The sequence below is a fragment of the Stenella coeruleoalba genome (assembly GCF_951394435.1).
Source record: "Stenella coeruleoalba genome assembly, chromosome: 3".
In the NCBI taxonomy this organism is placed as follows: Eukaryota; Metazoa; Chordata; class Mammalia; order Artiodactyla; family Delphinidae; genus Stenella; species Stenella coeruleoalba.
Window position 1 is genome coordinate 82,383,987 of NC_137148.1, and position 17,267 is coordinate 82,401,253.

The window sequence follows — 17,267 nt, forward strand, 5'->3', positions numbered from 1 at the left end:
AAGAAGACATACAGATGGCCAAGAAGCACATGAAAAGCTGCTCAACATCACTAATTATTAGAGAAATGCAAATCAAAACTACAATGAGTTATCACCTCACACCAGTTAGAATGGGCATCATCAGAAAATCTACAAACAACAAATGCTGGAGAGGGTGTGGAGAAAAGGGAACCCTCTTGCACTGTTGGTGGGAATGTAAATTGATACAGCCACTATGGAGAACAGTATGGAGGTTCCTTAAAAAACTAAAAATAGAATTACCATATGACCCAGCAATCCCACTACTGGGCATATACCCAGAGAAAACCATAATTCAAAAAGACACATGCACCCCAATGTTCATTGCAGCACTATTTACAATAGCCAGGACCTGGAAGCAACCTAAATGCCCATTGACAGGTGAATGGATAAAGAAGATGTGGTATATATATACAATGGAATATTACTCAGCCATAAAAAGGAACGAAATTGGGTCATTTGTAGAGACATGGATGGATCTAGAGACTGTCATACAGAGTGAACTAAGTCAGAAAGAGAAAAACAAATATTATATATTAACGCATATATGTGGATCCTAGAAAAATGGTACAGATGAACCGGTTTGCGGGGCAGAAATTGAGACACAGAACAAACATATGGACACCAAGAGGGGAAGCGGCGAGGGGCAGTGGTAGTGGTGGGATGAACTGGGAGATTGGGATTGACATATATACACTAATATGTATAAAATGGATATCTAATAAGAACCTGCTATATAAAAAAATAAAATAAAATTCAAAAATTCAAAAAAACAACTGTTTTGTCACATATAACAAAAATGTCATCAGAAATATAGTGTTGAATTCAGGCTGACTAAATTTAAGACTGTGTGATATGCATTGTCATTGATCTTTACCCTTAGAAAACAATTCCATTTCAATAGCAAAAAACATGTGCATTAGCATTACAAAGAACTCTACCTCCCCCTTGTGTTTATCATGTTTTTTGATGGGTAAGTTTATTTACTTAGTCATGATGCTGGACACAGATCTATGGCTTCATCGTGATTCCCCATGTATACTTATTTCTCTTTCACAACAATGGTTGCCACATCCTTGTTACTTCTATTTCTATCTTGATTAGGCAGCTGTTGCTAAATTATCTTAATTCTCACTGTCATCTTACACAAAGGAAATCAACAGTGCTCTGAACTTCACTTCAAGCAGTTTATATCATTTACAGTCTTATGATGTAGATGGCTACCTTTTCCACAAGTGCAAATAATCTTTCCACTGTTAAAATCAAAAACAAATGAGACCAGCCTCGAAAATTCCCTGAGCAGACAAAACGAGTTTAGTCATATAAACAGCTTAATTTAGCTTATTTTGCAAGACTACCTTGAACTGAGTCATTACTTGTTTGTCCCTCTGGAAATCATAAGCAAAACTTTAAACAGTTTCCCAAGATTGATATGAGGTAACCACTAACCAATTCCCTGTCATTTAAGATTCTATTATCATAACCAATCACTGTGAATAATCAAAGTCACGGCCTTCTCACTGTGCTGCTTTATAACAATACACCCTTCAGCCTCATTCCAGTTTTTAGTTTACTCCTGATTCACAAACTGCCTTTCGGTGTGTGCAAAATAAGCTTTGATTAATTACTACTTCGTTGATTCGCTGGTTTTACTGTTGTTTTTTCTGAACTTTTGACACCACCTCCTCCAAAATTCATGCTTTAAAAATATCGTTGTAGGACTTCCACCTCTAACTACAGAGGATTAAGTTGTATCAGGTCAACCTTCCTATGAGTAAAACATTTCTGACAACATCAAGGACCTACAATTGCGGGCAAGACGGCGTTCTAAGATATTTGTGGCAGACCGATGTCAAAAATGCCCCCAAGTTTTCCACTCTTCCCGTGTGCACCCACTCCCTTTGCATTTGGACTTTGCAGACCCTCCCATTAAAGGTGGAATCGTGTCCCACACCCTTGGGTACAGAGGTGGATTTGGGACTTGCTTTTGGCCAAGAGAATGCAACTGAAGACGTGCTGTGCCAGTTCCAAGGCTGATCCTCCAGAAGCTTTTGAAATTTTCTCATGGGTGCCCACCACTGCCACGTTAACGTCTTTAATGAATGACACACACGGAGACACGCGGAGAACAGCCAAAGCGCCCAGGCTCTCAGCCAACCAACCTTCAGAAGCACAACTGTCTAGTTACTTGTAACTGTTTAAGATAAACGAGGAAACCCAGCTCAAAGAAAAGAAGTCCTCGGCAGAGTCCAGCCTAAACTGCAAGCCTACAGAATCATCGTTAAATAAATGTTTGGTATTTTAAGCTGCTAATTTGTGGTGTGGCTTGTTTCACAGCAGTTGCTACTAGTGTGATCCTGGAAGAAAGGAAATTACAAAAACGGAGGTCTAGTGAAACTATCCTTCAACCAGAAAGGAGAAATAAAGATATTCTCAGACAAAGGAAAATTAAAAGAATTTATCACTAGAAGACCGACCACTGAAGAACGGCGAGGCCTCCCAGGCGCCCAGGAGCGACCCTGAGCCCCGCGCCCCGCGCCCCGCGCTCCCGCCCCAGCGCCGCCACCCGCCTCGCCCATCTCCCACCTGTCCTTGCGCCTCTCCGGGGCCAACGGCGTGGTCGCAGTCGCTGTGCCGCTGCAACGTGGCCTCGTCTTTCGGCCTGGCCCGGCCTGCCGCCGGCGTCCATCAAGCTGGATCTGAGCTCTCCATGCCGTGCGCCGACGGGAACAAGACCATCCACCGCAACAAGGAACAGCTGCGGGGCCTCCGCCTCCCTTCGCCCGGAGAAGCTGCACCACCTGGAGATGCTGAACGTTAAAAGTTGCCTCTGAGAAAACCTCCCAGAAAAGCGGAAAGTTTTGAAGACGTATGTACTTAGTACATCTTAGTGTGTACTAAGAAAACCGAGAAATCAAATATAGAAGAAAGCACCATTTCAAGTCAAAAAAAAAAAAAAATAGAATTCTCTTGCTTAAAACAAGTTAATGCTTGAGATGGAATGATAGGCATTTGACTTGTTAAACAGCCTGTTCCTGAACCAAAACACCTGTCACCACTATGTCTTAAAAGTTTCAAAGTTAGCATTGAATACTTACTTTCTCTAGTAAGAAAACCACACCTTAGATTGGAGCAAACTGCAGTTCTCGGGCAATCAGAGAAGTTACCTAAGGATTCAGCTCTCTCCTCTAAAGCTCAGCTTCCTATCAATAGATGATTCAGGTACAGGGGAAGTGCGAACTAAGGTGCTTAATCTGTGCTGATCATCATTTGCTGTGAATTAAAATTAAAATCTATATTCATGCACTAGACCCAACCCTTACTCAGCTGTATAATCTCACAACCGAGGATAAACCAATCATCCACGACTGAAGCTGTTACTGACCAGGGTTCTTGGCCTCCTTAATCAATAGAAATTGACCGAGGCTGGGCAAGAAATTCAGGCAAAGCTTTATTGGGGCCCCTGCTGCAGCAGGGGGGAGCAGAATAAGAAACAGTTTCCCTTGCTGCCTGGCTCCCCTGGGGAGTGGGGGAGCTTATTCCTTATATGGGGTGAGGGTTGGGGTGTGTCTAGGGGGTCAGCCGGAAGGGTGGCTTAGGTGGTCTGCCCACCCCTTAAGTGGTGTTGTGTGCAGGGGGCATGCGCAGTACCCACAGGGGGCATGTCACTTTCAGTCAGTCAACATCACCAGAAAATATAAAAAAGAAATCTTTCTTTTTAATATCCTGTAATAAACCATAATGGAAAAGAATATAAAAAAGAATATATATGTGTATATGTATAACTGAATCACTTTTCTGTACACCAGAAACTAACACAACGTTGTAAATCAACTATACTTCAATACAAAATAAGAAATCTTTCTCTTTTCTAAGAGTCTAGCCCAACAGTTTTCTCATTGCTACAAAGTTGGTGGAGTGTCTCTTTTCTGCTGGAGAGGAAGAGATACACATGCTCCTACTTGCATGCTAGGAAGTAGATTCTGGACAGCTGACTTTTCCTCTGCCCAGCTGTGTAGCAGCTGCAGTGCCCAGTGTTCCAAGTATGCCAAGTTGACGCAGGATTAATTCTGTCAGAGTCACTTCTACCTGAACTAAAGAGTTGCCATGTCTCTGTTGCACATCTCTATTAAAAGCTCTGTGGTGATAAGGTCGTGATGCTTTTATTGAACTTTCTTACCCTAGCACATGCTTCAATAGTTCAAGGAACTTGAAAGATACTTTCCACTTCTTCCTTTCCCTTACTCCATTCCCATCTTTACTCCCCACACTTATGTAAAACATTAGTATAATAAGAATTAAAAGTCACAAGAATCCCACACACACACAAAAGAATGGCTATAACAGTTCTTCAAAGACAAAGCAAATGATAAAAGAAAGAATCTTGGAGCATCAGGAAAGAAAGAAGAGTGGAAAGTGCAGAAAAATGGGTAAATGCAATAGACTCTCTTTCTTCTCATGAGTTTTCTAAATCATATGTGATGACTAAGATACAAATTTTAACACCAACTGATACTCAGGACAGTGATGCTTAAAAATGGAAAGAGTAAACATCCTCAGTGGAAGTAAGTTTTCCACCCTTCACTTGAAATGGTAGAGCGTTGATACTGGTAAACTCTGATAAGTCAGACATGCATACTGTAACACTCAGCATAACCCCTAAGAAAACTATACAAACTATACACTCAAAAACACTATAAATTAATCAAGATGGAATCCTAAAACATGTTCAGTTAACTCACAAGAAGGAATGAAAAGAGTAATAGAAGAATGGGAAAAGGAAAACAAATAAATAAATGGCAAACTTAAACCCTAACATATCAATAATTATCTTAAGTGTAAATGACTTAAATACACCATTTAAAAGATAGAGATTAGCAGAGTGCATTAAAAATAAAACAAAGAGAAATGTGACAAATAACATTAAGGTAACATCAACTGTAATGTTATCTTGAGAAGATGTGAAGTAAATGTCACATTACTTCAGTGGTATTTCTCCCCCAAACCCATAACCCCAGTCTTATCTTGATTTAAAAAAAATAAACATACCCCAACTGAGAGACATTCTACAAAATATTTGGTCACTAATTCTCAAACCTGTCAAAGTCATCAAAGGAAGGAAATTCTGAAAAATTCTGAGAAAATATCACAATCAAGAGGATCCTGCCAACAAACACATGAAAGAATGCTCAACGTCATTAATCATTAGAGAAATGCAAATCAAGACTACAATGAGATATCATCTCACACCAGTCAGAATGGCCATCATCAAAAAATCTACAAACAATAAATGCTGGAGAGGGTGTGGAGAAAAGGGAACCCTCTTGCACTGTTGGTGGGAATGTAAATTGATACAGCCACTATGGAGAACAGTATGAAGTTTCTTTAAAAAACTAAAAATAGAACTACCATAAAACCCAGCAATCCCACTACTGGGCATATGCCCTGAGAAAACCATAATTCAAAAAGAGTCATGTACTGCAATATTCATTGCAACTCTATTTACAATAGCCAGGACATGGAAGCAACCTAAGTGTCCATCGACAGATGAATGGATAAAGAAGATGTGGCACATATATACAATGGAATATTACTCAGCCATAAAAAGAAATGAAATTGAGTTATTTGTAGTGAGGTGGAAGGACCTAGAGTCTGTCATAAACAGTGAAGTAAGTCAGACAGAAAAACAAATACTGTATGCTAACACATATATATGGAATCTAAAAAAAAAAAAATGGTCATGAAGAACCTAGGGGCAAGACAGGAATAAAGAGGCAGACCTACTAGAGAATGGACTTGAGGACACGGGGAGGGGGAGGGGTAAGCTGGGACAAAGTGAGAGAGTGGTAGTGTATATATGGACATATATACACTACCAAATGTAAAATAGATAGCTAGTGGGAAGTAGTGGTATAGCACAGGGAGATCAGCTTGGTGCTTTGTGACCAGCTAAAAGGGTGGGATAGGTAGGGTGGGAGGGAGATGAAAGGGGGAGGAGATATGGGGATATATGTATATGTATAACTGGTTCACTTTGTTATAAAGCAGAAACTAACACACCATTGTAAAGCAATTATACTCCAATAAAAATGTTAAAAAAAAAAAAAAGAGGATCCTCAGGAAACATGACTACTGGACCTGGTAAAGAAAACAACATTAGGAGAAAACTGAGGAATTCTGAGTAAAATATAGATTTTAGTAAATAATAATGTCACAATATTAGTTCATTAATTTTGACAAATGTACCTTAATAGTTTCAAATACTAATAGGAAAGAGTGAATGGAGGATCTATGGGAGCCCTCTGGTTTACTTATAAATTTTTTGTGCAAAATACTGTAAATCTAAAACTGTCCTGAAATTTAAAAATTTTAATAGTTGAATGATCAAATGATAATCTATTAAAATGACTGTATTATACGCTTCCTCCTTCATATCCTAGATGTGACTGTTTTATAGCCGTCCTAAACTAAGCAGTGCTCATGTGTCACAGCAGAATGTTGTAATGCAAACTTCATTGTAAGCTTCAGCCTGATATTTAGAAAGGAACACTCTGCCAAAAGTCTTACTGCAATGTTTCACAGTACATTTGTACATCATATGTCATTGTCAATATGTCAATAAAGCCAAATACCACACAGCTCCCAGACTCCCTGCTATGAGGCAACACATGTACAGTTATCGAAACTGAGTTCATATTAACCACCAGATAAGTATGTGTCTACTAGCTTCTCAAAGAACCCACTTATAGGTGGAATGAAGTCAATTAAGTGATGCCTGGCCTCAACCCCTTTGAATGGTTTTGTTGATTTTACAGTTGGGTTAAATTTGAGCGGGATAATTGATTTATATGTTGTCATGTCATATGTATCAGATCTGCAGACCATTTCTTCCTCTTTCTTTGTGGTTTTAAAACCAACAGCACAAAGTGCACTTGGGGCTTTGCTTTTCATAGCTAAGAGAGGTATAAGACTGAGCTGAAGGGGTGGAGTTCATGGCTCATTTCACTACACATTATGAAACACTTATAGGATAATAACCATTTTCAATTACACCCAGTCAAGCAGCAATATTCAAAAATGATTTTAGTAAAATCTCATTCCTATTCTTCCAAATAAACAATGCTTTTAATCTAAAGTCATATTTTTCAAAATAGAATCAAAACTTCCAGGGACATCTAAGTTTTTGCCAAGGTACAGAGCTCTGAGGCAGGCCTATATCTTTTTTAATTTATTTATTCACTTATTTATTTTATTTTTGGCTGCATTGGGTCTTCGTTGCTGCATGCAGTCTTTCTCTAGTTGCGGCGAGCGGGGGCTACTCTTCGTTGCAGTGGGCGGGCTTCTCATTGAGGGAGCTTCTCTTGTTGTGGAGCACAGGCTCTAGGCACATGGGCTTCAGTAGTTGTAGCACGCAGGCTCAGTAGTTGTGGCGCACGGGCTTAGTTGCTCCATGGCATGTGGGATCTTCCTGGACCAAGGCTCGAACTCATGTTTCCTGCATTGGCAGGCGGATTCTTAACCACTGTACCACCAGGGAAGCCCGGGGCCTATATCTTGAATCTGTCAACAATTCCTATTTTTTCTCTCTCCATCATTTCTTTCTTTGCTGCCATAGCGATCCTTATTGTTTTATCGGTTCATTGGTGTTGCCATACTGTCTTTTCTCTCTTTCTTCCTCCTTGCTCTTCTCTCTTCCTCCCCCTACCCCTCAAACACACCCACAGGCATCCTTTACTTCCTCTCCCTCTAAACTATAGCACATAAAGAAACCAAAGCTGAACTTCAAGAAGTTTGTTCCGCTTACACAGGGTGACCTTAGGGGCAAAGGAAGCTACTCATAAACACGTAATGACACTTGTGCAGCAGCAGGAGTTCTTATCGTGCAGATGGTCCGTGGAGGACAGATATGAGCAAGGCACCTTACCCTGTAGTTCACACACAGCCAGGAGTTGGGCAAGGAGCATAAACCAGGTTAAATGGAATCACTCCCTGGTGAATTTTCTGTTGCTGTTGATGGAAAAAAGCTTCTTCTTCTCAGGACCTGTACTAAAAGGACACAACCCCAGGCATGCTTGAGGCCAGGCCTCTCATCCAAGGAAGAAGCCTGAGGGCGTGAAGGTGGCACTCTGAGAAAAGAAGTGATGAGATGCAAAGAGAGAACCTTTGTTACATACATTTCGTAATTTGAGTCTATGAAGACAAAAGAGCTTTGACCTTGCCTTGCACAGTTCTGGGCAGGAATAACCTGAGACCATGAAAACCTGCAAAAGACAACATGAGAGGCTCTATGGGAGCTAAAGGATTAAAAATACAGATCATGAGGACCCAAAATAAAACAACTAAAGAAAAAGATCACTAAAGGAAAATGAACATTACTGTTCCATTTTAGGGATGATTTAATGATTGAAAACCTTTCATGGTCTTTACCACTATGTTAAACTCTAAATAATAAAATCTGAATTCACCAAATAGGGTTATTTATATTTTTCTAAAGACTTCTGCACTTTCATTATAAATTATGATTGAATTACTTTAACAGTGAAATTTTCTTGTGTGTTGAATGATATAAAACAAAATATTAAAGTGAAATAAAATAATGTATAAGTAAGTACTTACTGGACAAATGAAGAGTACAGTACTTTACTACACAGAGGATGATTATAAGCAGCTTCTTAATTGGAAATAATATTAAGATATGAGGTTAAAGTAGTTACTTTTTATAGTACATATGGTAATAGCCACAGGGATGAGCTATTACAATAATGAAATTTCCTCCTCTTTAGTTTTTAGAGCAAAATATGTACTCATTTTTCACAATGTTGGAGATACCGTTTTGTTACCTGCAATCCAGTTCTCAACAGATACTTTGTTTTTCAGTTTTATTTCTTTCATGCTGCTTGCCTCCCACTTTCTAGTGTAAGGAAGTCAAGGAGAAATATATGAGAAGTGAAATAGTTTTAAATGAGTCACATCATTTAAGATTATAGGAGGAAATAAAGTCAAGAAAGAAAGTCAGAGTTGTTAGCTCATTGCTCTCAGAGTAGACCATACACCTGGAAGGGATTGAGAGTCTTCAGGACATTCTCAGAAGTTCTCCTTCATTGATTTCCCCACCTCTGCCTGGGGCCAGACATCAGGATGATTCACCTCAACAACCCAAAACCTCATCAGAGATCTAACAAAGAGGGCTTTGGGTTTCTCCTTATCTTGACTCATTTCCAGCAGAGAGACGGATCATCCAGAATAAACTGACATGTGTAAAATTATGAGAATGTAAGTAGATTGGATCAGAACCATTACTGTCATCAGAGTGAGGGGGTAGCCTGGTATATCAGAGCTTTTCATAAAATGCAGGTGTTACACACTGGGTGTAATTGTGTGAAGCTATTCTTTATAGTGGGAAAGTTATCCTAAAAAAGTAGAAATTTATTCATTAAATGCATAGATTGATGGCCCACAATTCATACAAACTTTAAAGTGATAGCCCACTGTTGCATCTTACTTGTTATATTTAGGTCTAGAGGTCTTATCTTCCCCAATGTAATATAGATGAAGTAGTATTTCTTCCCCTCAACTCTGCAACTTAAATCACTTAGAACACAGAAAATTATTATTGCATGGAATTGTGGTCTGAAATCCTACTAGGGTTTGTGGTAATACCCAAAAGTTTTCAATCTATAGTCACCAAGTCATAAAAACAATCTTGTTTGGTGAGTTCTCATATGTATAACATCAGAAGTTAATAAATGTCATCACAGAGCTTCCCTGGTGGCGCAGTGGTTGAGAGTCCACCTGCCGATGCAGGGGACATGGGTTCGTGCCCCGGTCCGGGAAGATCCCACATGCCGCGGAGCGCCTGGGCCCGTGAGCCATGGCCGCTGAGTCTGCACGTCCGGAGCCTGTGCTCCGCAACGGGAGAGGCCACAACAGTGAGAGGCCCGCGTACCACAAAAAAAAAATCATCACAAATGACTGTCCCTTCCAAGTTTATTTTCCTGCTTTCACCTCACTCTTTACTCCTCAGCTAGCAGATTTACTTGAAGTTTTTGTAGTGAATTAACCAAATTGAGCTGAAATACTGCTCCAGGTGAGAAGCTCTGTTGTGTGGGCCAGGGTGGCAGTAGTGGAAGACTTGAGAGTTAATCAACTTCAAGGTATATTTTTGAAGATTAAGAGGACAGTATTGCTCGTGGTTTGGACATGGTTTGTTTGTGATGTGGAAGGTGTCATTTACTGAGACTGAGTGACTATCAAGTTTGTGGGAAAAAAGGGGTTTAGGATAATGAAGTTTGATACAGAGGTCTATTAAACATTCAAGTACAGAAGTCAAGAAGGCATTTATAGTTATTGAAGCTTAAGTTCAGCAACACAATGAGTGCCTGAGATATAAAGTGGGGAATTACAGGTATAGAGATGGTATTTGAATGTATGAGATGAGACCAGGTCATCCAGGACCTGAGTGTAAATTTAAAAAATAAAAAAGTGCAAGAATGAGTACCAGGTGCTCCAATATTTAATGATTCAGGAGAGGAAGAAATCAGAAAAGGAGTCTGAAAAGGAGCTACTAGTCGGTAAGAAGAAAAGTGTGCAGGGTTCTGAAGAATGTTGCAGCCCAGAAGTCAAGGAAAGAAAATATTTCAAAAAGGTGACATAGATCAACAGTGTTGTTATTAAGAGGTCTAGTAAGAGAATGCTGTGGGTGGTGCACTGGGCTTCAAAGATGGAGATCACAGAGCACTTACATAAGAGCAATTTTAGTGGAAAAATGGAAGTGAAGCTCTGATTGGAGGGGACTGAGGAGGGAATAGGAAGTGAGTAAAGGGAGAGAATGAGAATATATAATGTCTTAGGGGGGACTTTTGCTATAAATGGATAAAGCAAAAGCAGCTAGAGGGCCATGTGGATTTAGGAGGATTACTTTTAATGGGAAATAATATATTACATATATATATACATATATATATATGCATACATATAATTACTGTATAATATATAGCTAATATTTACCCACTAGAGAAGAAGAAATCAAAAATGCTGAGGAGTTATGGGACAATTACAGAAGGTTCTTGATGTTAGAGGGCATAGTAGCCACTGGTCACATCACGGGCAGACTTAGTTAGGAGCTCGGACTAGTCAACCAAAGTAACAAGAGAGAAAGCAGAGTAAATACATAGTGACACAAATAGGTGTGCAGATTTGCAGGTGGAAGATAAGACAGTTTTCTTTGGATTGCTCAGATTTTTTTCAGGGAAATAAGAGATTAAATTAGCTGAGATTAGGAATGGGGAGAGTGAGTAGAGGTTTGGAGTGAGATGAGAATAGGGGAAACAGTTTTCTTGGAAGTAAGAGACAGCATGGATACCCTACCTATGAATATGGTTGAGGAATCCATGCTCCTGCCCACATCTTGCCCATCACATGACCAATGGATACCATCTACTCTAATATCAAGAACCTCTACCAATTATACCACAGTTCCTCAACATCTTCAACTTCTCTTTCCCTACTAGGTAATAGTTTTGTTTGTTTTGTCTTGTTTTGTTTTTTTGTAGTACGCGGGCCTCTCACTGTTGTGGCCTCTCCCATTGCGGAGCACAGGCTCCAGACGCGCAGGCTCAGCGGCCACGGCTCACGGGCCCAGCCGGTCCGCGGCATGTGGGATCTTCCTGGACCGGGGCACGAACCCGTGTCCCCTGCATCGGCAGGCGGACTCTCAACCACTGTGCCACCAGGGAAGCCCCACAGTATTATTCTTAACATGTCTTTCTGATTTATTTTTCGCTTATCTAGATCATTCATAATCATAATGTTTTACTTAATTTGAGAAAAAGAGAAATAATTCATGTCAATATTAGCATTACTAGGAAAAACAATGTAACGCTCGACTCTTCAAATGCCTATGTACTGTCATTTATTTATACAAATAGGAAAAGTGAGCCGCGTGAAACAAGTACAATATTTGTTGAATACCTCCTGATTTACACTCTCCTGTTTGTAAGCCTATTTCTCCCTCCCAAGGCCAACCTGCCAGTAGGATTTCAAGAAAGGAAACAGAATTAAATACGATTACAGAAAGAAGAGACTGATTTAAGAGAATACCTAGAAGACAAGATGAGAATGGGAAGTGCCCCCAAGTCCCCTGAGTCCCTTGAGATAAAAACAGGAGACATGAAGGTGGTAAGAAAGGTCAACCTATGCCCTCATTTTTCCTTTCTGGAAAATTCCTGCTGGGAATGGTAGATCCTGAGAGTAGGAGAGGGGGAGAGGATGGTGACATGTTTACCCAGGATACTCAGAGAAAGGCTGCAAGGCTGCAAGGCTGTAGGGCATGAGTCAACAAATCTTTTCTGTAAAGGTCCAGATATTAAATAGTTTAAGCTTTGTGGCCTATATCATCTCTGCTGCAATTACTCAACTCTGCCCTTGTAACATGCAGGTAGCCATGGACAGCACATAAATGAATAAGTGTCGTGGACCAATATAAGTTTCTTTACAGTATCAGGTGGCAGGTGGATTAGACCTAAGGCTGTAGTCTGGATATATTTGCTCGAGGGAAGCTTTGCATGTGGCCAAGTTCAACCTGGCATGTCTGGAATCCTATGTCAGTATTGGCAGAGAGAAGCAGTTAGAGAGATAGCCTAAGGTAGCCCCCTTCTGGATCGCCTCCAGCTGGGGTGCTGTGGAGGGACGTCAGTTTTGTTACACCCTGGTAAAGAGATAGACACAGGGTACCATCAGAAGCATGTGGGACTGGGATCAAAAGAATGCTATGTGTAGGGACTTCATGGGACCGTGCACTCCAATAGGAAGTTTCAGCACAATGCCGTGTTAAATTAATTAAACAAGGAGGCCATTAGACTGAGGTGGCTCTAATGCCCTGGCCGCCTATGTAAGCAAACCAAAATTTAAGCCTATAAATGCCTCAAGGTTACAAAATTGAAACTTAAGGACAACCAATCACAAAGAGACAATGGGCTTTAAGCTACAGATAATCAATAATTTCCTTTCTTTGTGTCCACCTTTACTCCATAAGAATCTTTCCCCAAGCTCCTGTCAGTAGAGCACTCCTAACCACTTCTGGTTTGGATCTGCCCAGTTGGAATCAATTTTTGCTCAAATAAACTCTGAAAAATTGTATTATGCCTCAGTTTATCTTTTAACAGTCCAAACATTCATGGATCCACCACAGCGATCACTAACTCAAGGAATATATAGGACTAGTCACTCCACAGCAGAGACCAGAGAAAATCAAGAGAAGAATCACTTGTTTCCACAGACCTTGTCTCCTGACATCACCATAAGGTCACATAAGCCCCACGTTGCATGTACCAGAAGGCATCTTGGCAAACAGCTGGGGATGACAAAAATATTTTTTTTTAATGTCGAATCATCTCTAAGAGAATGTTACCAAATTATGTAGAGAAACTGTTAAATTGCTGAATTTGAATGCGTTTACTGTATTGTAAATTAATAATAGTAAGGGAGGAGAGGGAGGACGTGAGACTTGTGTTCTACCCTACAGTCAAGGCATTGCAAGGAAAGCCAGACAAATTATAGGAAGAAAAGAGACACTTTAAGTTGAGCAGATCATTATCAAAAATAAATATTCCACCCTATTATACAATTTCACACAGGGTATTTCTTATTCCTTGAAAATTTATTTTGTGGAAAAAGGATGTTAGTCCAATGCCTAATCCTCACAATTCTGCATCCTGCCTACGTATCAACATAGAAAAATAATCCCTACGCAACTTTTCATCTTTAGATCAAAGACTGATACAAGGCTTATATAGATACAGGGCTTTTTTCCCTCTAATAGGAGTAGAAAAATTGAACAAACAATGTGAGCCACAGAAGAAGAAAAAATATTCAAATAGCTCGATTTATTTGCACGCTTGGGAATTTACTTTCTCTTAATACTAGCTTCTCCATTCTAAATTTCAAATGATAAAATGCAAACTTAGGAATACTAGGGAAGATCAAAAGGATTTTTAAAGTACATGACTCTAATCAAAGCTAGATGATACATTAAACTGAAAGCCAAAGTTTGATTTGGTGAAAGTAGCTTTTCCATTTCTCAGCAAGCTTGGCCTTGCTTTTATGACACTGACGTACTACCTGCTGCACTAAGAAGGCACTTGGCCTTTGCTTTAGATTAAGCGAGTCTGGTCCTCACTCCTGATGGCTCTCCCATGTCATCTTTGTACCATCGTGATGTTATGGAAGAAAATACAAGGTTGGTTCATATCATTCTAAAGGCAATCTTTCTTTAATTATTCATCGATGGGCCAGTTTCTAAAATATTATAACTGAAGATAGAAATTAAGATCCATTTTCCCAGATGACTTGTAAAATATCAATGACAGAGATAAGCAACAAGAAACTGGAAGTATGGCAATGCTTTAGAGCTAGAATTTTGTTTTATTTTTTCATTATTTCTAAAGTTTCTCTATTAAGATGTACCTTTAAAGGCTTAGTCAATGATGTCAAGAACTTCCCAGAAAACCCATGTCCTGTAATTTTATGACTATAATAAACTTTTTGCAAAGACCCCTGCTATTTATTTACTTATTGATTTTTTTTTTTTTTTTTTTTTTTTGCCACAGAAGAGACAGCTCATTCCTGAAAGCAGAGATTCTGACTTGATTTTTCTAAGCCATCAGAATATTATGAAAAATAAAAGTAACAGATCCCTGGATCCCTAAACTTACAGGTAACTAACAGTATATGAAAGAACAGGACTAAGTATTCAAAACAAAAAATAAATACCGTATTATTATGGTAATTATTATTACAAACAAAAATTTATACTATATTGTTATGATAATACCACATTTAGTTATATAAATCCATATCTCTTCTCATAATTTCAGCCTAATTGAAGGGTGAGTGGCATGCAAGCATCTAGGTTCTGATCTATGGCTACTCTTAACAAATCCTTTAAATCTCACCATTAAATCAAGAATGATGACTGCATTTAAGAATTCCTTTTAGGGACTTCCCTGGTGGCACAAGTGGTTAAGAACCCACCTGCCAATGCAGAGGACACAGGTTTGATCCCTGGTCCGGGAAGATCCGACATGCAGCAGAGCAACTAAGCCCATGCACCACAACTACTGAGCCTGTGCTCTACAGCCTGCGAGCCACAACTACTGAACCTGTGTGCTGCAACTACTGAAGCCTGCGCGCCTAGACCCCGTGCTTCACAACAAGAGAAGGCACCGCAATGAGAAGCCTGTGCACTGCAACAAAGAGCAGCCCCTGCTCGCCGCAACTAGAGAAAGTCTGCATGCAGCAACGAAGACCCAATGCAGCCAAAAATAAAAAATTAAAATAAAAAAAAAAGAATTCCTTTTATTTAAGGGCATAGCTAATTAAAAATAAAAGAGTACCCTTAATCAAGATCTCCATTTCCTCATATTTATTCCTCTTAACTACATAATTCCACAGAGTATAATGTGTCTAATCATGAGAAAAGAAAGACAAATCATCAGACCTTTCTTTTCAAGTTTTAAATTTGGAATTTTCAAGCAATTTTGTTTTCAGGGATAAGGAAAAACAGATGCTTCTCCAATTTCAAGGCTGTAGCCAGATCTTTAGTATTTTCTTGCTAAGAGAGTTTTGCAGGGTAGGAAGACAAAATCTTGTTGAAGCCAAGCCTTTCCTCTTTCCTTTGAAAAATGTTAGTCTCATAAAGAGACTATTTTAGTGTGATGAGGTAGGGAGAGAAAGAGCCAGATCTTCCAGAGGGTTACGACCCTCAATATTGGGAAGTAGTATAATGAGAAGTAAACCTAAGTAGTATAATGAGAAGGAAAAAGAAGTCAAAGTAATGGAATTTTCTTCTCTCTGAGAAGACAACAGTCCTGCAGAGTACCTCTAAGAATGTTCAACACTTTCCAGCCCTTCACATTTGTCATATGAAGCAATAAAAGCCAAGAGAATGGATTGAGAGGGTAGGGAAAAGGTCACTTGGAGATTAGGGGAAGATGAAAAGGCTTCTAGCAGAGAAAGCAGCATTCCTATTTCCATTCTAAATTCCCTGTGTGTGGCAATGGCTGGGTTAGTTATCTTTGATGTAATACAACTTCATTTTGGATTAATTTTGTGAAGAGAAGTGAAAGTTACAAAAGGTAAATAGTGATTACAATCGATGTACCTCATATTGCTGTTTCTTTCAGTTTATCAGGAAAAAATGTCCAATGTTGTGAAATAACCTAAATGATTTCCTATGGTCTTCTACTTACCCAGGGTCTCTGTTAGTATGCAGTAAATTTTATGATGGATGCTACTAGTTCTAAGTATTGAAACTCATTTCCTGAACTATGCTTAGTTACAGAGCTGTTCAGAACAATTATTTACTGGATTTAAGGCTGCCCCATAAAAGATACCTTTCATGTGTGTTGTGTGCAGGGAAGAGAAAGTGAGGTCTTCATGTTACTGTGCCGACACAGCTCTAAAGTGTATTCATTCATTCATTTTATAGTGGTTAGTTTGAATAGTAGTCATTTAACCTTCTCAAATCTCTGTTTCTTCATTTATTAAACCCATCTCAGGGGCTTCCCTGGTGGCGCAGTGGTTGAGAGTCCGCCTGCCGATGCAGGGGACACGGGTTCGTGCCCCGGTCCGGGAAGATCCCACATGCCGCGGAGCGGCTGGGCCCGTGAGCCATGGCCGCTGAGCCTGCGCGTCCGGAGCCTGTGCTCCGCAACGGGAGAGGCCACAACAGTGAGAGGCCTGCGTACCACAAAAAAAAACAAACATCTCAAAAGGTTCTGTGGACTAAAGGAGTTAATATATGTGAAGACACTTGGATTGGTTTCAGGAACGTACAGGTTTTGAATTTTTCTAAACTTTACTGATTCATTAAGTAGCAACTATGAGACAAGTGATTTGAATGCACGCAAAGAAATATATGACGCGTTCTCTGGCCTAAATTTCTGAGGCACATTCATGACTGGGTCAGTTGCAGAACTTAAAACATGACCAATAAACTTGGCACATACTAGCATTCTGTCCCTGACAATGATTTATGAGGGGTCCCTTACATACTTCCTGCCTGGGCCATGGGGAGACTTTCCACCAGGAGCCCAGAACTGTTTCAGCACTGACTGGCCAGCAACAGTAGTGTTCTTTCAGTACAGGAAGACTCAAAGTCACCTGGGCTAGAAGACTGTGTGAGGCACCTGCATCAAGTTCCACCATGCTTCCCTTCTCTCAGCGCATGGTGTTCCATCATCATTCTAGTC

The 17,267-nt window shown here is 39.8% G+C and overlaps 1 protein-coding gene across 2 annotated transcripts in view; it reads right to left on the minus strand.

The window, feature by feature from the left end:
- Window positions 1–17,267, minus strand: part of LOC307184362 (uncharacterized protein) — a 239,392-nt gene that overhangs the window by 207,746 nt on the left and 14,379 nt on the right. The window contains exons 2-3 of one of the 2 annotated variants that reach the window (XM_079917851.1): window positions 13,297–13,369; window positions 2,605–2,828 (exon numbers count right to left, since the gene is read on the minus strand). In XM_079917851.1, the coding sequence (XP_079773977.1) occupies window positions 2,605–2,828; window positions 13,297–13,317 (245 nt within the window). In that variant the 5' untranslated portion in view covers window positions 13,318–13,369. The remainder of the gene's footprint in view (window positions 1–2,604; window positions 2,829–13,296; window positions 13,370–17,267) is intronic. The other variant, XR_013827715.1, reaches the window with a different exon arrangement.